This window comes from Python bivittatus, unplaced genomic scaffold (assembly GCF_059951505.1).
Source record: "Python bivittatus isolate LINGU-HERP-01145 unplaced genomic scaffold, Pbiv_v1 ctg000980_np1212, whole genome shotgun sequence".
Classification (NCBI taxonomy): domain Eukaryota; kingdom Metazoa; phylum Chordata; class Lepidosauria; order Squamata; family Pythonidae; genus Python; species Python bivittatus.
This window is the reverse complement of record NW_028277125.1, coordinates 27597576-27621942: the sequence shown is the minus strand read 5'-3', so window position 1 is coordinate 27621942 and position 24367 is coordinate 27597576. Positions and strand designations below refer to the sequence as shown.

The window sequence follows — 24367 nt, the reverse complement described above, 5'->3', positions numbered from 1 at the left end:
GCTATGGTTTTTCCAGTAGTAATGTATGGCTGTGAGAGCTGGACCATAAAGAAGGCTGGGCACCGAAGAATTGATGCCTTTGAACTGTGGTGCTGGAGAAGACTCTTGAGAGTCCCCTGGACTGCTAGGAGGTCAAACCAGTCAATCTTAAAGGAAATCAACCCTGATTGCTCATTGGAAGGATCGATGATGAAGCTCAAGCTCAGATACTTTGGTCACCTAATGCGAAGAGAGATCTCTTTGGAGAAGACCCTGATGCTGGGAAAGATTGAAGGCAAAAGGAGAAGAGGACGGCAGAGGATGAGATGGTTAGATAGCATCACTGAAGCAATGAGCATGAAACTGAGCAAACTCAGGGAGGCAGTGAAGGACAGGAAGGCCTGGCGCAATATGGTTCATGGGGTCACGAAGAGTCGGACATGACTTAACGACTAAACAACAAAACAACAACAAAAAACTCTAGTAACATTAGTAAATGTATGAGTATATTTAAACTGTTAGAGAAAATGAAAAGCCAGTGTGGTATAGTGGTTAAGATGCTGGACTAGGAGTGGAAGACGCAGGAAATGCTCTTTCCCTGGGGATGGAAACTGGCTGGGTGACTTTGATCCAGTCACTCTCTCTCAGCCCTAGACTGCACAATTGAAAAACATCTATCTACCAACTTGTGCTGGACCAGTGTGATAGATTACAATGCAGAACTTTCAGTGACGAGTCCTTTATCCTACAGCAGATTGATCTAGGCTGATATTAAGATCCCCCCCTCTCCCTCCAAATAATGACCCTCAATGTTATTTCAGGGTCATTATGGCTGAGAAGAGGGAAGGCAAGTAGTGGAGTGGGAGTTAGAATGGAAAATGAGTTTGTGCTTCCTGTTCTTGTTAAAAATTGATCTGCCCAACGAGGAGCTATGCAAAATTTATTTGAGATGACAATAGAAAATCCTAGGCAAGAGGAGCTACAGGTTTCATTCTGTTCACTTAATTGCATCGAAGTTAACAAAATTCAGAACACTTCTGCCTAATATAATTCTCTTTTGGTTAGGAGTTATCTATTAAATGTATCTAACACAATGTCATTTGCACAACATTTGTCGAACCTATGTAACACAATCCAATCATTGTTAATTGTTATATCTCAGTATAAGGGTTGTATCTCAATATAAGTTTGAACGTTTAATTGTACATTTTAAAGGGATTCTTTATGGACCTGCAGTTTTGGGGTAAGGTAGTTCATCTGCTCATCTATTTCTTAGGTCTTATGAACATTCTAGTTGCTTCCTTTCTTGAGGCACTCAACAAGCAGCCTCTTCTTATTCTTGTGGCAACTTCCATAAGCATTCTGACCTGTAAAGCGCTTCATTTCCTCTCTTGCTAGCTCTTCCACAGCAGCTAAGTACAGCCCAGGAAGTGGTAAAAATGGATAACACCTTTTCATTAGGATTAATTATCAGAAAAGTGAAAATATATTTTTCATTGTGGGAACTAAGCTCCTTTGAAACAGCTTGATTCATACTTTTGAAAGAAAATTAAATAAAAACACATGTCAGTTTTTGATCTTAGGATTCCTGTTTTCAATTTATGATTAATACAGCTGCTGCACTATCGCATTCAACTGGCAATTGATTAGACTTGAAAAAGCAAGATTAAAACTTGGTTACATTAAGTTTTTGTTGCCATTTCATCTATGATGGAACCAAAACTCCTTACATTTTACAATCATTCACAGTTTCACTGAGAAGGCTTGGCATTTAGTACTATGGATTATTTCTAAAGTTATGAATGTTTGTTCTGTAAACTTCCTAAGCTTACGCAACAATAACTTTTTTGTAGCTGCTTAATAAGGAACTTCATGCTGCATTCCTGAGATGAGAAAACTTTGTAAAATGCATCATGCAATGTGAGGGTCAAACATAGGATAGGATAAGGACTTTCTTGCAAGCTCCACCCTATAAATATCCCAGAGTGTGAGCTTGTCTCTAATGAACTTTGGAACTGAATTTGCAACTTCCCTTCAAATTCTACCATCAAAATGTGAAAATCTATAGACGAGCTTGATAATTGTAATCATATGTGGGAAAGACCTTGGGATACCGGGTCCAGAGGTGCTGCCTAGGGAACGGTCAGATAAGACAGAATAGCCTGCAGCTGGATAGTGGACAGGGCAAGAGGCTCAGAAGAAACCCTCCCTAATTTTTCAGGGTGTAAAGGAGACGGGGAGAATTGTACTTTCAGACTTGCGAGTTTCTATTAATGTAGACTTACAATAAAGTAGAATTAGCTCATCTGGCCATGTTTCCTGTCTGGTCTACCTGGTCAGGCTGATAGTAACTGAGGATGCTGGGTTTGTGCTTGAATTCATGTCTTTTCTATTTTAACCGTCAGCAGGCAAGTTGAATAAAGACAAGGCCAGACAGATGAAAAGATGCAACTACAGAGTTTATCCTTCAGTTCACATATTTCAGTTGTCATTTCTTGGCATAGGGTAAATAGTGTCATTATTAAATATTAGCTAGAGCAGTGTTTCTGAACCTTAGTAACTTTAAGATGTATGAACTTTAACTCCCAGAATTCCCCAGCCAGCTTGTTGGGAGTTGAAGTCCATGCACATTAAAGTTGCAAAGGCTAATAAACATGGGGCTAGAGACTATTTTGGGGAGGGAGTCTTATGTGTTGTAGTCATTAATTTCAACTGCATTCCAACTGCTTCATGCAATACATAGGCAATTTACCCAGAAGCTAGACATGGGAAATCATACTCTATGCTAGGGTACAGATGCACTGTTAAACTGTACAATCTTAAGAGATTTTAAGCCCTGTTTGCTATAAGATTGCTTTCTCTACCTTCTAGTTATGTGGCAGTGGTCAAGGAGGTTACCATGGAGATGGATATGTAAATACACACCTCTTTGGCATGTATTTGCAGTTTTCAATTTGTGAATGTCGAATACTTCATGTCAGTTGGTGTGTAAGTGCTGAAGAATCATAAGCTGATGCTGAATAAAAGGAGAAACAATTTCTCAGAGGTAATATAATTTGTTTATGAGAAATTGTTATTAATCAGCAATGATTTGAGGCACATGATCCAGTATACGAGGTTAGTTCTATTCACATCATTTGGTCTGAAAATATTTCACATTAAAGTATTCAGAATACAGTTGCAAAGAAGCAAATGTCCTCATCTTGTTAAAGGCATGTATATGACCAAAAATCTTACATTTTGACATTTGAAGGATGAAGGCCATCACTGACATGGATTCTTGGAATTTCTCAATTTTCTACATATACCTGGCTTCTGGTTTTGTCAAATAACTCTATGTCAAACATGAGTTTTGGATAACTTGAATAAATATGCTGTATGAGCCAAAATAATACAACAAAGCAATACTTGAACCTATGCATTACTGTTATGTTCTTTTTTTTTTTTTTTTAAAGTAGGAGCATAGAAATAGTAATTGGATCTTGGATAGCAACGTGTTCACAGGATTCAAAAAAGGGAACTCTTGACAGCACTGGTTGGTTTTCTTCCCTGACCAGCAGTTCCTCCTAAATCTTTCTACAGAGCTTCTGCAATTCTGCAGCCATTTCCCATCCCAACAGATACCGAGTTAATACTGTGCCAAAATTGGTTTGTCAACATTCAGAAAGATTTCTTTTTCTGTCAAGGTGATGTCTGTTTTTCCACCTCATTCTAAGGGTGGGTTAGAATTCTTCAGGCAGGTGTTTTGAGCTCAATTTATTGTTACGACGAGGTGGATAGTGTCGCTTTCTGCTAGACTTCTTTCTATCGTTCTGCAGCCTCCTGGATGCCCATGCTTTCTAACATGGGAAAAACCCTGCTGGAAAGATAATTATGTAATGAAAAGTAAGAATCTCTCACACCCCCATTTCAGCCACGGCACTGCTGAAATGCATGCAAGAATCCCACCTCACCCACCCATGAGCATTTACTGGAACTGCAAACTTTTGAAAAGTAATTTCTTTCCCATCAGACTGAATGAGGATGGCTAAATAAACCAGAAGACATGCTCAGTGCAACACAATACTGAGCATGAAGATGGAAATATGGTGGTGTACGGGGATGGCTGCAGAGGGCTGTAACTCAGGAAGAAAATATACATTACATGCAAATGATTTCACCTTCAGTCAATTTCTAGGCAGGACTAAAATGTTGGAGAGCCCCTGGCAGTTAAAGTAGAAGCTGGGCTAGATAGATGGACTAATGGGCTCACTATAAGGCAGTTTCATTTGTGACTTGAAAGGAGTTGCAAGTACAATCAGGAGGTCCTGTCTGTAATGGACCTCTTCAAGAGGTCAGTCTCTAATTCATAAAGACACAGAGCACTGCCTTCAGGGGGGAAAAAAAAAGACTGTCACCAACCTTCCTGATACTGTATGTGAGTCAGTGGGTTCATAATGGATGAATCAGCCAATATTTCCCCCCATGCAACCTATAGAGTAGTTCTCTCTCTCTCTCTCATATTTCTTACTGTGTAGAAAATGTATAAGAGATATAGCAGACATTATTTTGGAGTATGTGATACTCATGTTCTCTGTCCTGCCAGATTCTAGGTGCAAGCACAGGAAATCTGAGGAAAGCCAGCATACAGAATTTGTGTTATGAATCTGTTGCATAGGTGTGGCAGCAAATGGATTGGGTAAGGGAGCATAATTGCTATTTACATGGACAGTCATGCTTGAGCACAGTAAAATTAAAGTCCCTGTTATTGATCTGTTTAGGCTTCAGCAGCTCATATATCAGTGTCCAGTTTTGGTGGACCACTTGCTGCCAGACTACCATACAGTAGGTGAAAAAACTAATTTGCAGCTTGCTGGAAGGAGGCAAATCATGGCTTGTAACACAGAAGTGTCCATCTTATTGCAAAAGGCCCTACATGAGAAAAGAGAGAAACAGTACTAACATATCTGTGATCTTGGAAGCATGTACTAGTTCACTAAATTCCCATTCTCCTTCCTTTTGAATTAATTAGAAAAAACATTCAAAATACTTTGTGCATATGCAAATAAGGAAGCACGATCACAGCCTACAAGCACTTATGCAGTGTCCCAATAATAGACAGATGATGTCTTTGATTTCATTGTTAAAAATGGCCACTATCAGAAAAATTAAGTGTAGCTATATAATGTGTATGAATTATAATAAATTCTCACACTTCCCAGCTCCAGGGAGAGATTCAGCAAGGTTTTGCTTCTTTTCTGTTTATGTCCTTAATACATTTTTGAGCTTCTTGCTAATTCTGCAAAATAAATGTGGCTTCTCTCCTGCTTCTGATATTTGTAGTACATATTTTTTCCAATGGACATCAGGCTGAGGAAGCAAAGTTGGATTGACCTGGAGCAGATTCAGAGTGGAGTTCATATCCTCCTAAACCAAGGTCTCCATCATAGATGTTTTCTTTGCCAGCAGGATGGGGTGTATCTGTTCTGTTCTGTGCTGGCACAGGAAAGACGTCCGAAGCATCATAATTCAGGGTCAGTTCATCATTATTGACAATAAAGTCCCCATCTTCATCCTTCAGTTGCTCCTAGGCATTTTTGTCATAAAGAATAGGGAAATAAAAAACATTTGCTCACCAATGGCACAAATATGAGACAATTCTATATATTAAATAGATATCCCTATTTCTTAAGTTTAGAACATCACACAGAATTTTAATATTTAAAAAGTAATTAAAATTTACTTCATATAAAGTTACTCAAAATATAAAAATTGTCTCCTGAACTCAGGACCTTCTTGTCCCTGTGGAAGCAAAGCGCACATGTGTCTGTCTATATAGATCAGAGATGTGCAACTTCCATCTCTGAGTCTAATTTGAAAAGCTCCCTGCAAGATTACTAAGAACTTTATGTCCCTTCCACATAATGTGTTGCTTGAAAAAGAGGAAGCTAGAGAAATAATATCAGATAAAGATAGATGGAGAGATAGAGGGACAGAAAGAAGAGTCAGTGTGACAAAGTGTGTCTCCATTTAGTTTGACTTTGGCCACCCCATTGTTTACATCAGCCCATTCAACATGTGCCCCTTAGAGATTACTCTGGGGACAATATGGCTGTTGACTGAAAAATGTTGCTCATTCTTGAAACAGATTCATAGAAGGGGGACCCATGCATACAAGTGATCTAAGTAATCATTTCACAATGCTGAACCTCCAACGGTTGGAGAGATGTACAAATCAAGCTGCCATTCCTACTGAAGTAAATTGGGAAGGTTGTAAATCCAGGAACTCTCTATATACACTGGTATCTACAGTATATGTCTCACTGGAATATAGATTAAGTCCTGAGTCCAAGGCATAATTTGTTTATGGTTGATCCAAACTAGTAAGAGTGTGAAGTTTCCTGGCTTATGGACTAAAGTAGAATGCCTGAAAAAAATGGTAATCAGACTTAGCTGTCATCATAACTGGTTCTACACACGTTTTCAACTTCTTACACCAAGCAGAAGTATTTTAAATTCCTGCATGTATTAGTCTTGGGGATTTTCTTCATGGCTGCATTAAAGTGCAACCCAGCAGTCCCTGAGCCAGCAAAAAAGTATTCCAGCATAAATTTTGCTGCTTCAATGGTCAAGGCCTATTCTGTATCAGTAATGCAACTGGCAGGAGGTGCTGCCCTTATAGATTTAATGCAGAATAACTTGAGGAAAGATATTGGTGAATCCACAAATTTCTCTGTTTAACAAAGATGGGGATGGTAATGGGGATGAGATGAGTTTTGGCAGATGGCTAAACCAATAGATTTAGCCATCTGTCAAAACCTGGTACCAAGAAAGCTGCTCTGTAGATGAGAGGGGCTCATCAATAAAGTAGGAGAAGCTCTCCTTCTTTACTGGGCAGTTTTCTTCCACCAGATAGATCAGTTGTTGAAGCTGCACTGATTCACAGGGTGACAGACAGACAGAAGATTCCATAAATTAGGATAGAGACCCTATTTCAATGGGCAGCCCTCTCCATCTGATGACCTACAAAGTTGCCCAGGTTGCCCAGTAAAGCAGGATGGTCCTACTTTGCAAGATTCCAAACTCATCCCACAAATCAGGTATTGTTTAAGGCTTGGTGGGTAAAGAGTAGTCACACTAGATTCTCCTGCTGCCCTTGTCTTTCAGAAGAACACTTAACCCATGCTTAAAAACAACTCTAAAAATTGCTGATGGGAATGAGGTCTGCTGGTTGCAAGCTTTTCTACTACACTGAGCAGCTATTCATCTCCATGGGTGTTAGCTGTTTCTCAAGTTATTTTTAAAATGGCTTTAGTGTTTTTCTGAAAGAATCTAAAGAGTTCAAAAGAGCACTTCTAAAGTCACCATAACAGAGGTGAGCTTAATTTTAAGAAGACTTTAATGGTACAATAATGGAACAGAGTTACTTTGTATGTGTTTTAGTATATTACCAATCTAAATATGCTCAAATCTATTCAATTCAGATTGGAAACATAAGTTTTGTTATGTGAAGTGACCAGAAAAAAACAGAAACAGAACTAGATCTTTTAGTCTGGGGAAATGATGGAGGAAAGATCCCATATTATGTTAATTGAATCACAAAACTTTGAGTATCAGATTGAGGTATAATGAAAGCTGTATAATACATCCTGTCAAAAATATTGAAACATTGTACATGTGAAATTGCATACTTACCCCATAGGCTCTAGGGCTAGTCAGCAACCTAGCTACAGGATTACACCATTCTGGTAAAGTTGTAGTAAGTGGTGGGCCAGCATGGGTGAGGATGGGCTTTAAATATCTGTGAAATCTGTTAAGGTCTATTTCCATATGTATGCACACCTGATGCTATTAGGCCCTGCAATCATAGCAATGTATAAATATATAATAGCAATGTAATGTATAAAACATCAGACATGGAAAGTTATTATTAACATTAAAAAAAAAAAGAAAATAGCATATTTTAGTTTGTTTTTACAAGCTATGCTGGATATAATTTTTCATCTTTGCTGCAGGATTTGTTTCAGCTGTATATATGATTTATAATCAAGCTATGCAAATCAATAAATAGATAAAGCAAATTTCTAAAGATGTCTGTTATAAACTTAGAATGATGGAAAAACATCAGAATACATCTGTGAACCAATATTATCTTAAACATGCTCATTAATGTTCATCATCATTATAACAGAAGAATAGCATAAAAAAATCTAGAAAACTGTATAGGTTCACATTTGATAATGAGTCATAGTTTCTTTAACCATGGTTTGTTGACTATGCTTTGGTGGCCTGGTTTGCACATAAAACTAAGCCATAAGTATTGGTTCACATATTTTGCTAAGCTCAAATAAACCACGTTATGGTTTAATGTTATATGTGAGCGAGGTCTATATATGCTTCATTCCATCACATTTCTAAAAGGGCAAAAACAGGAACTCTGTCTAGGTGTTATGAAGAAATGTGTAACTTACGATATGAGTCAGAGATCTCCTCTGTAAAATCATGCTGGCAATGTCAGAAAAAACTAGTCTCCATGAGAACAGCAGAGTTGTCTGGACTTCATGTCCAGTGCTACATCTGCAAAGTCTTCCACACAAACCTGAATTTTGTGTGAACTATCAGGATTTTAGCCCCATGTGAAAGCTTTCACATGTATGCCACTATGTGCTCACTGCTCAGTGTTACTCACATACTGAGTTGTACCCTTTTTAGTAAGATCTGAATTGGCCTATTTATTTATTTAATTTTTTCATTACAAAAAGAAGAAAAAATACATAAAAGCTATTTAATAAAAAAGTGGAAAAAATAACAAAGAAAAAAGTGTTAATATATCATTATAACAATAAAAAATTTCAATTCTATATATGCTAATCTAATACAAATATTATTCAAGTACATATATATTTCTAATAGATTTATATGATTATCATGTTTTTTTTAACCTACAATATTTTGTATAAATGAGTCCCATATTTCATTATACTTTCCATACAAAATCTATGTCTAGAGGCAATCTGCTCATAAGTGGCAAGTGCAATCAGGTCTTCAACCCATTGAATAAGTGGGGCCATACATTTATCTTTCCAATGTTGCAATATCAGTCTTTTAGGGGCACGAAGGGCACGAAGAATCCATTTACGTTGTCCAGATGTCAAATTCCACGTACTAGGTATATAGTTCAAAAGAATATTATCCTCTGAAAAATCTAACTTTTGTTGCACAATCATATTTATATAGTCCACTACTTTCCCACCAAACTTAATAAGCATAGGATGTTGTAAAAACATATGTTTTAAAGAGGCATTGTCCAATTACATCTCCAACAAAACACTGTTTTGGGGCTATTAATAGATATAATCTAGATCAACCTTCCCAAAACTGGTGCCCTCCAGATGCCTTAGATTCCATTTTCCTTATTATTATTATTTTTTGAGAATTATTAAGGTGAAGTCATATATGCATGTGCAACTGAGTGTTAAATGACTCTACTTGTCCCTTTGGGGCAAGGGAATAGGAGAAACCTTAAAATTTGGGGTAATGTGTTGTCAGCCCTTTGAAGTAGGCTAGGCCAGGAAACAGGAGCCTCAGAGGTTTGGGAAATACTTTTTACTGTTGTAGGATAAAAGTACAGAATCTTGAAAGCCTGTCAGAGTTTCTTTCTCCTACATCTTATACCAAACAAAATCAAAGCGGAGTTATTTTGAATTTCTTTCTCATGCTTTCTTCTTTCCTGGGACTGAGTAATCTTTTTTGAACCTCTTCCTCCCTTAATGATTCACTCATCCCTTCCCCATTGCCAGATCCAGTTTTAGATTCCATGGTGTGCTTTTAGCACCAGTATTTTATTCTTCTCTCTCTCTTTTTTAAAAGTGCAATTAGTGACTAAGGTGACTAGTGGCCAAGTGAGCTGTTACATTTCCCTCTCAGTGGACTCATGATATGTTATAACACAGCATTATTCCAGATAAACTATTGAAAAAGAAATGAGAGCCACCAGCTGGGATACGGTAGCCAGCTAGGACATAAATCACTATATTTATTGCCACATGAGTGGTGGGTTAATTAACTTAATTCCAGAAGGCATCCTATGTATGAACATTCTCAGATTTTCTTTCTATCATTGAATATGTATTTTTCTTTCCCTCCCTTTCTTCTTCCCCTCTTTTTCTGAATGTGGAGCAATACTGAGATGATGATGATGATGATGATGATGATGATGATGATGATGATGATGATGGATGGAGGAGTTCCCTAAGAGGATTGCTAATAAAATGAAAGCTCTAGAGTTCTTGGCTGTTTCTATAAATTGGATAATTGGATTATGCAAGCAGTTATTAACAGTAGCTCCCTGAAGTCTCAGGCAGCAATCTTTTCTACCTCTGTATATGAGACTTTAGCAGAAATTTTGAGTATTGAACAGGAAATCTCCTGCTATCCCAAATGCACTAATATCTGATCCAGGGATTGTGCAATATGTAAGATAAGATGCAAATTATTCCTTGATGTTGTAGGTAGTAAATGGCACACATTGAAGCTATTGCTTGTTTATCTAACCCTAACATGCCACCATTAGCAAGCCTGGACTATCAAGCAACACGGGGAATTTATTAAGTCCAAAACTCTGAGCAGAAATGTTATTAGAAAACCGGTGGAATCCAGTCAGAGTATGTACTGTATACAGCAAACTAGTTGAGTGGACTATTTTCATCTGTGATGCCCTGAAAAGATGCCCCATAGAAAAGTGCATGCTAGTCCTTAAATAATCATGATTATTGAAGATGCAGTTTGTCTGAACCATTTTGCATAAAAGAAATAAATGGCTAGTGATAGTCATGAATCTTCTACTTCCTTTGAAGTACCCATTCAGCAAATCAATACTCCTTTTTCCTTGTCACAAGGCAAATGTATTTTATAAAATGTTAAGTAACTTTATAGCTGGCAAGGAGTTTGAGTGTTAAGTCATTTTAAGCAATGCACTCTTTTTCATAATGCAACACATTTGTTTTACACTTCATACTTCAATGCTTTTCTATATGAAATTATGTAAATATGACAGAAGCAGGCTTAGGCTTTTGGTTTGCACCTGACTTTCCAATCTTTTCATCCAAAATGAAATAAAAGAAATAAAAGAAAATCTGCTCAACTTCAGCAATTATATCATCCTCCTATCTATCAAAGAAGATTCTTGCTATGATTGCTTAAAATGGGTGTATTCTCTGCCACTTTTCCATGATACCACTTCTCTTGTACCAGGGAAGCTAGCTGTGAACTGCTTATTCCATTAAAAATATTAAGTTGAAAAAATATTTCAGCTTAACTTGTTGACTAATGACAGTGGGTCATTTAACTTACAGAATTTCACCTTTAATTTCCTGGGCATGATCCCAAAGGAGAGACTTTTTTTTTTTAGTATCCACTGTTCTCTAGCCTGAGAAAGGTTATAATAAAATGTTTGAAATTAAAACAGAAATCTAGTTCTGTACATTACTTGGGAGTGTTGTATATCATAGTCAGGCATCATTTTCAAACACCTTTAAGTAGAAATGCCTTTCTACTTAATGCTTCGCAAATTGGCTCTGATGATGGATTCAAAAGAAAAGAAACCACAGAGGATGATTATAAAAGCTATTTATGTTTCTGATTTGACTTCTTTTGTTTTTGCCTTTTAGGGCACTACACAGAAATCTGTACTAATAGTGGCACCGGCCCAAAAGCTCAACATTTATAGAGAATATAATAAAATTATATCCAGTTTAAAAGAAGAAAGAATCCTTGTCCTTGCATTAATTGATAATAGAACAGTTAAGTGACTCCAGATACCCATTAAAATACAAAAAGCAACCCATGATTAATTTGAATCAATCAGGTTACTGAAAAGTGCATAAGAATCTATATTCCACACTTACTAAAGTCATATTCATCAGGCCATATATGACCTACATACAGTATATATTCATGCATTCTGACCTACCAGGATTTTGTGGCATGTCTCAGAAGTAAAGCTTGGGCCTTATCAAGGATGTGAAGAACCACCACATATGACTTTTTCTCAATATATGGGATGGATCATGAATAAGAGCAAAACGCAGCTGTACATCATAATGTATTTAACTTTAGCCAAAGAGAATTGCTATACTGCATGCAATGGAGACCCTCAAATGTTTTGTGAGTTCCATTCACGTGGCCCACAGTGAAGTTGTGGGACAGTAAACAGTGTCTCTATTTGGCCCTGAACTTATAAAGTGAAAGTCAAATTACAGTACACAGGCTAATATGGCCCCTCATTTTCATAGTACACCATTGGTTTTGATGATGACAATGATGACTTGAAAGAAAAAACATGTTACTAAGTAATGGATTATGCATGTACAGATGGTACAATAACATTTTCTCAAATTGAAACCCTTATTTTCAATTTGTTAATTTTTGACAGCAAACAAAAGAAGTTTGAGAAACTCTGATAATGGATTAGAAAAAATACTGTTTTCTTTTAGAACAACTCAGCTTGAAACATTACTGAATTAGCAAAATAATAGCTTCTGGTCCCAGTTTAGCGGACTGAAATTAGTCAGTGTGATCCAATGTCTTTCGTTACTATCAACTCTTGTTTTATTAAGAAACAACATGTATCTAGTATTAGTCAATTGCAATAGAAATAGCAAATTGCTAGCTAATTTTGCTCACCGAGACCAGTAATTCTAAGTAGAGAAAAAAGTCAAAGGCTATTTCTCACTTTTGAACCAATGTGCAAAACGCAGCTGCTAGTGGAAAAACAGACCCCCCCAAGTGAGTTCTTTCTCCTTTCCTTATGTCACTTATGCACGCTTTCTAATGGCCTTTTACCTCTGAACAGTTGCTGGGCATTTCTGAGCCCTGAAAGGGAGAGCAATCCTCTCAGCAGTCAGAAAGGATAGGTTGTGGGGAGGGAGAGAAGGAACAGTTGGATGTCTAGAAATTAGATATAATGTCTGAGGATCTATGTATATGCCAGGCTGGACTGGGGACTTTTTTTGGCCTGGAGTTTTTGGGGACTGATCCAGGCCTGGATTTTTTTGGCCTGGATTTTTTGGGGACTGATCTGGAGCCCATTTGACTGCATAGGGTAGATATCAGGGAAGCACATTAGACACATTGGACACCTGAGCGAGGCACCTGAATGAGACATATATGCATGGCACTTGGTATCCTTCCCTTTTAGAAAGAAAAGAGGTGCATGGGTTAAATGGCAGTAAAAGGGACTGTGAAGCAGAGCAATCATGGAAGATCCCTTTCAAGGAAGAGGCAGGACTAAATGGGTAGGCTTGGCAAGCTGAAGATGTCCCTTCCTTACTCTAGCTGAACGGTAAACTACATGTCTCATAACTTTTGTATCATACTGCTTTTTACTCAAGTATAAGCATCCATGGCCTGGATGTGTACATTTCAGAAATGTGTATGTGGAAGACTGGGGTGTTTAATTTTTTTCAAAAGAAGGACATACCTGTAGAAACAGGAGATTGGGCTCCCCCTTCCCCACATGTGGTGGTGCTAATTCAGATTAGGATACTGTGTATTGCTATCATATGCATTTTATATTATAGTATTGTTTTTCTGAATGGCAGTAGCCTCCAGGATCTCTGACTGATATACATCACACATATATTTGATATATGTGTAGAGTTGATGTATGTACACACACACCCTTACATATTAGGTCCCTGATCCTTAAAAACAGCTGACACCAAGATTACGGTCTATCACTGATATCTTGCAATGATCCTTACAGTTCTGTATGATAGGCCAGCCTCATTATCTCTCCAGATGTTGGGAAATAGTGTTTTGCACAAGGATTCCTACTGAGTTTGTTAACTGAGATGGCATTTAAACCAGAAATGGCCTGATGAGAAACTAACTAGCACTCTTCCCTATTGATTTGTTCAGAATTTATCGCACAAGAATAATAGCTTTTCTTGCAAAGCAGTTTTGGGACTTTGTTGGCATTGGTCCTACCATTAGGGAGAGTGAGGCAATCCCCTGAAAGGGCAGCTAATGGGAGAAATAATAAAGCTTTCCATCTGTTGCATCTGAACTTCTTTTCTATTTTCCTTTCTTAGAGGACAGAGCTGTGCATGAAATATCCCCTAAATTAGCTGTCCTCAGGGAGAACTATAAATGTTATTCATTCTGAAATAAGAGTCAACTGTTAGCCTTGTTGGATTCTGAATACTGAATAGAAAAGGATTCTCGGGGAGCCAACTATCTTGAGCCTAAAAATAATGTCCACAACGCAGGCCCATACTCTCCAGAAGTAACATATGGAACTTCTTGTGAACTTGTCAGGGAGACTAGCTCAGTGGGATCAATGAACAGAAGCAATTAAATTCAGGAAATCTGCTGCACATAAACATTCTCATTTGTTGTTAATTTTTACTAAACAATTTAAAGCTGAACTGACATTTTAAGACTAGATAAGATGGGAGGGGAATGGGGAATGTAAAATTCAATTTGTGAAAAAAGATTTTTTTAAAGTCGCCATTTCTACTCTGTAAAGGTCCATATCATTTTTATTTTTTGTTTACTGAATATTTTTAACTGCCCAATAGATAAAGTTCTTTGGTACTTTGTTCTCTCTTTGACTACACATATTTCTCCCTTGCTCCCTACAGGAGGCTCCCAACACATGCCACAACTCCACAAGTGGCTGTGGATGAAACAAAAGATTGTAGATCTTGTAGTCCAGATCTACAATCAGATTTTCTGCTCCATTTCTAACACCTTTCCTAGGGCTAGGTGTCTTCAAGAATGATGAATGGAATGGGCAGTAGCTAAAAAAAGAAGAACTCATTGGAAAATGGAGAGTCACAATAGTATCACAGGAATAATCCCCTGACGTGCAAAGGGGTGTGTGTGTAGGTTGGATCTCTGGGTTTCTATCATTAAATAAAACATATTCTTTGAAAAGATTCCGAGAATAATACATCTGTCTCTTTTTAGTGGGGCTAACATACTTAGGCTGTTGAAGAGTTAAGAATTTTTTGTAACCAGTGATCATCTGGATTTTTGCAACCCAGATTTAATAGATGCAATTTTAGAAAAAAGGGCCACTTTGGCATAGTGTTTTAAGGCACCAGGTTAGGAACCAGGAGACCACGAGTTCTAGTCCTGCATTAGGCACAAAGCCAGCTGGGTAACTTTGGGCCAGTCCATCTTTACACAATAAGGGCTTTTAAAGAAATGTGAAAACGGATGGGCTATATTTAAATTCATGTTGAAAAAAATGAGTCAATGTGCATAACTGAAATAGATACTGTAGGTATGCCCATTCTGGACAGCACCTAATGAATTAGAAGCTGAACACCCAGCTGTGTAGATAGCTGCCCTGATGGACCAGCCTCTAAAGGTGAAGTGAAAGGTTTTAGAATTTTGGAAGTATTTATAACCATCTAGAATGATGATGGGCTTTCCCAAACAAGGTAGATAAAGATGTCTTGTTTGCATTAGAACTTCTACTTTGGTTTGTTCTGGCTTCCCTGGCTTGACTTTCTGGCTCTCACTTGATAGTTGCTTATGGCTCTACCTGACCCTTCTTGCAAATAAGAGATGCAACTATCACATCTGCAATTTACTGTACATGCTAGTTTGTCATAGGGGCCAACCAAACATGACTAGAATGAATTCCTCTTAGTACCAGACTCCATGCTTGTACAATCACATTGGGAAGACCTCATATTTCTAAACAAGGTATCTTTGACTATGTATTGTGATGTTCATAAATGTCTTCAGTAATTTTTGTTTGTGTTATATTTATTTGTAGGTTTATAATTTACCATTATAAGCCTACAGAGAGAAAAATTAGTAAGATTGAAGGATAGAGAGCTAGACCTATTGATTAGTGGACTCTATGAGCAAGGGCAGTAATTCAGTGATACACACCATGCAGCAATTCCATGCCATGTCCATCCCTGCCATGTCCAATTAAAAGGTCAGGTAACAGGTTATGCAAAAGATGTCTGGCTGAGTTGCTGTCGATTAAAGTAGGCAACATCTGACAAAATAAAAAATACATAACAGCTTTCTGTATATCATTATAGGATGATAGCTGCCACACACATTAGTTTGTAGGACTTAAATATGACTCATTCATATAGCTAGCCTCTTTGTATGTTATGAGAATAAAAAAATGCAAGATTTTGACAGAATAATAAACCAGCCTCCATAAGTGCAGAGGTATAATTGAGGGAAGAGCCTTGCAATTATATTTTTCCTTTACATTTTCAACCAGATGATCTATAGAAAACTAAACTGCTTTTAAAACATGCAGCTCCCTCCATTCAAAAAGAGTGTGTGATGTCACATAATTTTATGATAACAAAAGCTGCCAGAGCCAGCTTTTATTTTGTGAATGGGGATTTAAAGTTGGAAAGGGGCATATTTCTTACATCCATCTGGATTAATGTGCTTTGCCTCAGACAATCATGCTTGAACTGTTACACTAGTTATTATGATATATCTCATGGCAAAACCTTATCTTTAAGAAAAGGACACACTTAGCAGTATGCAAGTGCTAAAGGAATTGAACAATATTCTCAATATGTCTACTGATTTATTTATTTTTATTTTTTGTACAAGAAAATGAGATAGGCTAGGCTCAACAAAGATATAATCTAAAATCTAAAAAAATCCTGCATACTCAAAACTGAATTAGGAAAAAAAAAGAAAGAAAACAGTCCAGATAGAATAACAAAACTGGGAAGTAGACTCTGGTATGCTTTATACAATATACTAATTTAACCAGGGTTTAATGAATAAACCATAGCTGAGTGGGTTTGCACCACACACTAGGTCACAACTCATGCTTTGCATGCTAAGCCATAATATGGTTTGTTTGGTCTTGGTCTGTGGTGTAAACCTAGCTTCTGTCTAACCTTAAACCTACATCACCAATGGAGAAAAAAACATAAACAGTGATTATAAACTTAAGAAGAAAAACCTATACTGTTGTAATTAAAATAAACATGACAAAAACCAGTTCACAGAAGTTCTGTATAATAACTATATACAAAAATGTAAAGTTAATTAAATCCTTAAATGTATTGTTAAATCTAGACTATATAGCAACATTTTGTGTCCTGTTCTCATTTTTAGAGCACAGGTAACAATTTTATAACTTGCATTCATTCCTTAAACAAAGTAACTATGTTTCTTTCCAGTTATGTAAAATTATCCTCTTTGCCACACCCCAATTTGATAGAGCAAAGTTCTTCATGAAATGAAGTTCCATGTTTTAGGAATATAGCTCAACATTACATTGAAATCCTTAACTATATTTCTTCCCAAAACTGTATTGACATATATAATAATTTGAAACCAAAGCAAGGCTATACTGGACAGGACCAAATTATATGAGTTAAAAAAACTTTCATATTTCTTATAATGTCAGTATTAAAACAAATCTAATGTCTATCTCTTTTTAAACATTTTAAGAGGTCCAATGGACACTAAATAATATTTTCTGATGAGTTAATTTCATTTTCATTCATCAGCGTCATAATCTCCTTTCTCATCTCTCTCTTTCTCCCCCTGCCACTTCAGGCTAAAGTGAACTTATATTTTGACTTAAAGGAAAAAAAAATCAGATGTGTCATGACTGTAAAACGGGAAGTGTCATAGGCTCAGATTCCAAAATGTATACAATCATTTATTCAAGTGTGAAACTATATAAAGTAGTTTGCCCAAAGGATTCAGTAATCAGAAGCAATGACAACAACAGCACCTATCATATGGAGGAGTAAAACCCTGATTGTTACAGATGGGTTAGACTGCATGAGAGAGTATAGAAAATATAACGAAGGATCAGAATGCAAACTCCAAAACAGAATGCAAACTCCACAAACCTGCTTAAGTGAGTTTAGATAAGGTAATCCCAGTCCAAAAATAGTGCCTGCTGAACCCTAGAGATGGGTCCTACTAGGAGACCAAAGCCTAGAAAACCAAGTGGGTGACATGGAAAGTTTCAGAGGCTTTCAGAAGTGTGCAAAAGTTACAACCAATTCTGGGAAATCCCTAAGCTATCAAGGCTGTAAGCCAGTGTTGTCCAAACTTGGCCACTTTAAGATGAGTGGACTTCAACTCCCAGAATTCCCCAGCCAGCCATGTTGAAGTGAGTTGAAGGGAATTGAAGTCCACTCATCTTAAAGTGGCCAAGTTTGGACAACACTGGCTTAGACCAATGAGGAGTCACCTGAAGAAGCAATAATAGACAGTATAAACACAGAACTTTAGGAGGAAGCTTCACTTTTCAGATTAGCCTGAGTTAACATGCATGCCCAACCTTGGCAGGACTTCCCATTTTCTAAGCTTGCATGCTTAGGTATAAATAATTAGGATAACAGATGTTAGTAATGGCAGCATGGGCAAACTGAGATATGCTGTATATGTCTAGAGATCCACATTTGGCTTTGAATGTTATTTGTTTATTCCTTTGCTTCCATGAAGGTGACCAAAAAGCATAATAATTAGGGGTTGTACATTCCTGCTCTTGGCAATTCAAGACCACACATATCTATATGGTTTTGGTGGATTATTTTCGTAACCCCTTTATGTCAGTGGATTTATATAAATAAGTGATCACTGATGCTTTTAGCCATCAATTACTCATCAATCTATTTTAGGTTGGTATTTTACTATAGGCAAAGTTTTACTGCCCTTCTCAAGTTTTTCAATATCATTTTAAATTAACAAATCCACCATGGATTTGTTCTTGAATGAATTGTGTAGTATCACATCAATGCACAAGTAACACTTGTAAATCAGATCTTAAGAAAAGGTAATGCTGAAATCTCTATTGTGCTTCTCAGAAAGTTTGGGAGATTGTGGCTAAATTAGTTTAATATAGAATTTATTGAGTAATTTTCTAGTGAGTCCCAAAGACAGGTTTTTGTTAGTTTTCATTGTAATAGAAATGAACAGTCTGCAAAGAGAACTGCAGTAGTCTGTGAATCTCACTATATTTTATGTTTTTAAGAGATTATTAAGTACCATTCTAACAGATTTTCACCTTCAATAGACAGCTGATAGGTATTTATTTAGAGTGAACTCCTGCATTTACTTGAAAGTAAATCTTATTGATCTTAATGTAGCTTGTTTTTGAATAGACACATATGACAAAAATTAAATGACTGTTTCGTCACAAAATACAAGAAAAAAAAATGTCTAAAGAGGGTATGCCAAGAAATGGCAAGAAGTTGATTCCAGTTCATTTTGATTTACCCTCATTTCATTGTTGCTTACTGTATATTTTCTTTATTGCAGACTGCCACATTGTCAGGTGAGAAAGAGAGCAAAACTCCCTCAAAATGAATTTTTCTTAGCTTCTGGATATTAATGTACTGATCTACACCCCCCCCATGCAGAATAATATCTGATACTAGAAGCAGGCTGTTCTTAAAGATAATGAAGTGAAAACCCAGCGAATCATGCAGTCATATTCATTTGATGAGGCTTTTAAAAATGCAAACCACACTTAGATATATGTGGTTCATTTAGACTTGGGCCAGATGTTTGAGGCTGTATTAAAATGTAAGGATAGCATGTATATTTAGGAGGGTTTTTATTTGTCTGCTGACAATATGGCATTGTATTTTTTTTCTGAAAAATCTAGCAGTAGTGAATTGCTTTGACTCCCATGATTCTTGAAGAGAGAAGTATGGTGCAGAGAAGGAAGTCTGTGTAAGGTACTGGAAGATATGCCCTTTTTAATAGCAGCATCTCTGAACTCTTATTCCTCTTAAACAAAGCATAATCTGTTATCCCATGGCTGCATGCAGTCTCTAGAGCCTTGACAGCAGTTTCTGAGCCTCTCCAAAGGTTGCCACCTCATTATAATTTTTAATTTGAAGGGGAAAATGATTAAAGATGTGGAAAGTAATCATGTATTTAATTAAATTAATTTTAATTAAGCTGAAATTACATTAAATAAAATTTAGTTTTTGTTCTAATGTTAACCATTTCTTTGTCTCAGTCCTGTCTACTTTCTCAAGTGCGGTCCTCAATGTGTCACTCAAAGCACTCTATGCCTTGAAAAAAGTTATGGACCATTACACAATAACATAGCAATTATTTTTGTTCTTTGGCCACATTAATGAGATGTTCATTGTATGAATGCAATTATCTCACACATGCAGTGGCATTTAAATCTCTCCAAAGGGCAGTTTCAATTTTAAAAATGAGGTGGACGCTATGGCTACCAGATCTGGGCTGCAGAAATCTGGTTGACTGCTAGACAAAAACAAAAAGAGTTTTCTATTACCTCCTGCTGCTGCCATCAAATAATAATCCAGATTATTGCAGCTGCAACCTGATAACCCTAACCTGGAGCTTCACTGAAATGCACATACCAATCTCAGAGAGGAGATTTTGCCAGTCTCTGGCATAATGTTAACTTTGCCTAATCTTGAGACAGCTAAAGGGTCCCCAAAGTCGCTACTTACATCTGTTATAACGCTACCAACATCTGTTATAACAAACCACATGGACAATCATAGCTTTTAGAATGAACGTCAAATCTAATTTAATCTACAGAATCAAAACAAAACTGTATCTGTGTTTATTGAGGTGGAAAAGAGATTTGGAAACAGTTTATTGTAAACTTATAACCTGACCAGTTTTTTTATGTATGCATGTGTATGTACGTATGTATATATGATTAAAAACCAACAAAACAATACCACACATTGTTAGGGAAGATAAAACAAAACCTGTCTGGAAAGCTGGTCAGTCTGAACTGAGATAGAATGCTGTCTTGAAAATGCCTTTTCAAAGATACTGAGTATACACATTCATATTGTGCTGAATCTTTCAATGTTTTTTTCTTTTTTACAGAAAAGAAAATCAAGGTGTAATTCCCATGGGTAGAACGATTTCTTGCACTTATTATAGATGTGAAGTGGCTGAAGGCTGTATTTGTGAGTATTGTCTCTTTCATTGTACAAAGGTTTCTCTAACGTCCTGCCTTCCCAACCTTTAATTCAATCTTAAAGGAAGCCATCATAAGGGATTCCTCATGTGAGGAAGGTTTTTTTAGATCAGGAAGAAAGAATACTCAGGAGGCAGAGTAATGGAGAGATAAGTAATGAAAACAATAAAAAAGGCAAGCTTAAAGTATCATCAAAAGAAATGTGAAAGTAGCTTGTGAAAAATATTCAGTTCACTGCATGGAAAGAAAACTTCTGGGAAATCTGTGGATTTTGGCACAATAGACAAGACAAAGGTTAGTGTCAGCAGAAACAGTATTTTTGGAAGGGCTGTCACTTACAGTGGGGAACAGCTAGTAGTGAGCAGAAGGGGAAGGCCATTTTTTTCTCCCTGCAAATGGATTCTCTCCAGCCAGGACCGGATTAGAAATATCTAGCTAGAGAAAAATGCTCTGAGAAGAGGGGACAGCAGGGACATTGGTCAAAGCTTGCTTCTTTTCATTGGTCTCTGCAATACCTCCTCATTCCTGATGACTACCAATAGCAAAGTAATGGACTAGATGAAGACTAATACATTGAAACTTAGTCAAGATCAGTGGGAAGTTTTTTGGTAGTTATTTTAGCTACCCAACTGTTAAGCCTATTTTAAAGAGGCACTGGACTATCTCTGAAGATTCAAGGATGCTGCATGGGGATGTTCTAGCTATCATTGTCACTGTAGTACAATATAAGTGGTTTGGGGCCTGGAAGCAACCATGATATTTCTAGACAGAGATAGCTTAATATCCATTATCCATGTTTGGGTTAAATCTTGGTTAGATACTGTAATGTGTTAATATGAGGATATCTTTGAAACTTCATAGAGCTGACAGTTAATAACTAGGTAAAGTGCCATCAGCTTCCAATGCATTCCAGGCCTATTTTAAAATGTTGATGTTGCAGGGTTTTAGCCTATTTTCTAACTTTCCAATTTTTTTAAAAAAGTGATAATAAGTATGTTAAGATGGTCAGAAAGTGAACACACATCTTTTTAGTATGGTGATAATGATCTAATCTGATTGGTAATCAAAATTCTCTGAGTGGATTACAACATCTAATTTTGTCCCAGAAAATCATTGAAAAATCACCTGCCATAATTCTAGGATTCATAACTGAATTTTAGTGATGTAATTGCTGGGTGGCCTCCAAGGGCAGTGCAAAAAGTCCTATGAGCCACACATTGTATGTCACAATCTAGAGCAGTGTCTTCTATGTTTACCTTCCTATATCACCTTCAAAGCACCACAAGTACAGTTAGGTGGATGGCCACGAGGGACAAGACATTACCATTGGTCACATCTATGGAATGTCTTCCCCAAAATGGCTTGTCTGGCACTCAGGTTGCTATATTTTGGCTGCAGCAGAAGACATTTTAGGATTCAAATCCAATATATAGTGTATTTTAAGGTGCTGGGTAATAGCAATTTTTTTTTTGCTATTCTTAAACTCCATTTTGCTATTGACTTTTTTTAAACCCTATGTTTTATTTGTTTTTTAAAATGTCATCTGTCTAGACAATATTATTATTGGGAGAACTAAAATATAAAAGCACCATTCAAAACACAGGTTTACTGTTGTGTTTGTAGTTGTCCTTTGGTCTACAATTATTAACATAATTAACAGGAAATAACTCTGAAGTAAAGCAGGAGGTACTTCTATAGAAACATTGTAGGAAGTCAATAGAGAAGCTGAGAAAGATAAAATGGAGATGTACCAGGAATTTGGAAGTGAAGGGACTGTGCAGTGTTTAATAAATTCAGGCTCTAACTGAAGACTACACATGGCTAAAAACATTTTCATGAATAAATATGGAGTCTTTCTAAGGGCAATGGACTTTACCTAAGCTGAAATGTTTTGTCCCTTGATTATTGTTTCTAGTACTCATGGTGACCACTTGCCAGGCATTTAAAAGAGCAAATTTGCTGGTAAGATTGTTCCTGGAATGTTGTTTCTGCTTTAAAAATCCCCATAAGTTTCAGAAGCATAACAGCTTACCTTATTCTAACAAATTTTGCTTTATCATTCTAAATGCTCAATTACATGTAACAAAATAAGAAAAGAAAGGAAATGAATCTGAAAATCCTCACGCCTGTGGCCTCCCACAATTCTGTACATGTTTTTATGTTATATAGAAAAGAATTCTCCCTGTGAACCCAATATCCCACACCCACTTCCCCTATTGTTTATTCAGAACTTGCAAGTCATCTTTTGTTGGGTAACCTTTACTTTTTGTTATATGGGACAGCTAAGAGAATATTGATATTAAGAAATTAAAAATAGAACTATACTTACTGACTGCTGGGGCTCTGACAAATACTCCTGCCTTGTCAGTTATAGTCCAATAACTTTTAAAGATTGGCTACTTTCATGTATTAAAAAACAATGTGGGTTCATTGAGAAAAGATTTCCTTTTGTATAGAACAGACCCAGTTCTCCTCTGGGTAGGAGGAAAATGCAGCAGACCCATAATACTGTTCATTGTTCTCCCAATGGTTGCTGCATCTGAAGTACAGGTGACAATCTGTAGGCCATGTGCAACCTTTCTGATGATGTTATGTGGCCCCTGGAGACCTCTTTTGAGTTGCTATATGACAAAGGTTCTGTTGCAATGAAATGTACATTTACTTTCATGCTGCTTAAATAAGAAATTGATAGATTTCTTGCTTTTTTCTCTGTGTTTTCATCTTATATTTATTTGAAAAAAGGGTGGGGAACCTTGGAGGTATTGACACGAGAAGCCTTTTCAACCCTACATGCTTACAGACTAGTATCTGTGGTTGTACTGTGTGTGGAGAACATTTGTTCCCTCTTCATGCACTGTTTTCTACAAATAACTTCTCAGAAATTGTTCTACTGTAGAAGAAATATAGCTAAAGCAGTATTACTTTTTTTTCCTCTTTCATAGATGAATAGCAGCATAATACAGGGCCACTAGATTTGGCAAACCTCATGGGGAAGATGGAGACTTCTCCAATACCACTGCTTTTATCAAAATTGGATACCCCCACAACTGTTTTTAAAGGGTTTGAAAAAAAGTCCTGATTATGGTTCTGTGGCATCATGTATATTTGGCCCATATAAATAGCCACCACAAATAAATTATAAGCCAGTTTCTTATGGGATACATTATTGTGCATTGTGAAAAGTCTACCATGGTGGTGAGTGTGGGCAGTGAGCCAACCCCCATGGTGGATGCCTATAGGAATAATTAAATTTCTTAACAGAGAGATGGGCAAGAAAGCAATTAATACAACAAAATAAATATACAAACTTGTGGCTGTTGTTTCATTGGTTCTTTGTTCTTGTAACTTAAACATTGTTTACATGGATTCATTTAGAGATGGTAGCCCAAGTAATAAACTTATACTGAGAACTGGGAAGGATAAATATATATTTATGTATTCATTTAACAAACTTAT

The 24367-nt window shown here is 36.7% G+C and overlaps 1 protein-coding gene across 1 annotated transcript in view; it reads right to left on the bottom strand.

Annotated features, from left to right (window-relative positions):
- Positions 1 to 3411: 3411 nt before the first annotated feature.
- The window catches only part of SLC9A9 (solute carrier family 9 member A9), a 249281-nt gene continuing 228325 nt past the window's right edge, over positions 3412 to 24367 (bottom strand). Inside the window, exons 15-16 of the mRNA XM_088131845.1 lie at positions 7654 to 7759; positions 3412 to 5545 (exon numbers count right to left, since the gene is read on the bottom strand). Of these exons, the coding sequence (XP_087987971.1) occupies positions 5324 to 5545; positions 7654 to 7759 (328 nt within the window). The 3' untranslated portion in view covers positions 3412 to 5323. The remainder of the gene's footprint in view (positions 5546 to 7653; positions 7760 to 24367) is intronic.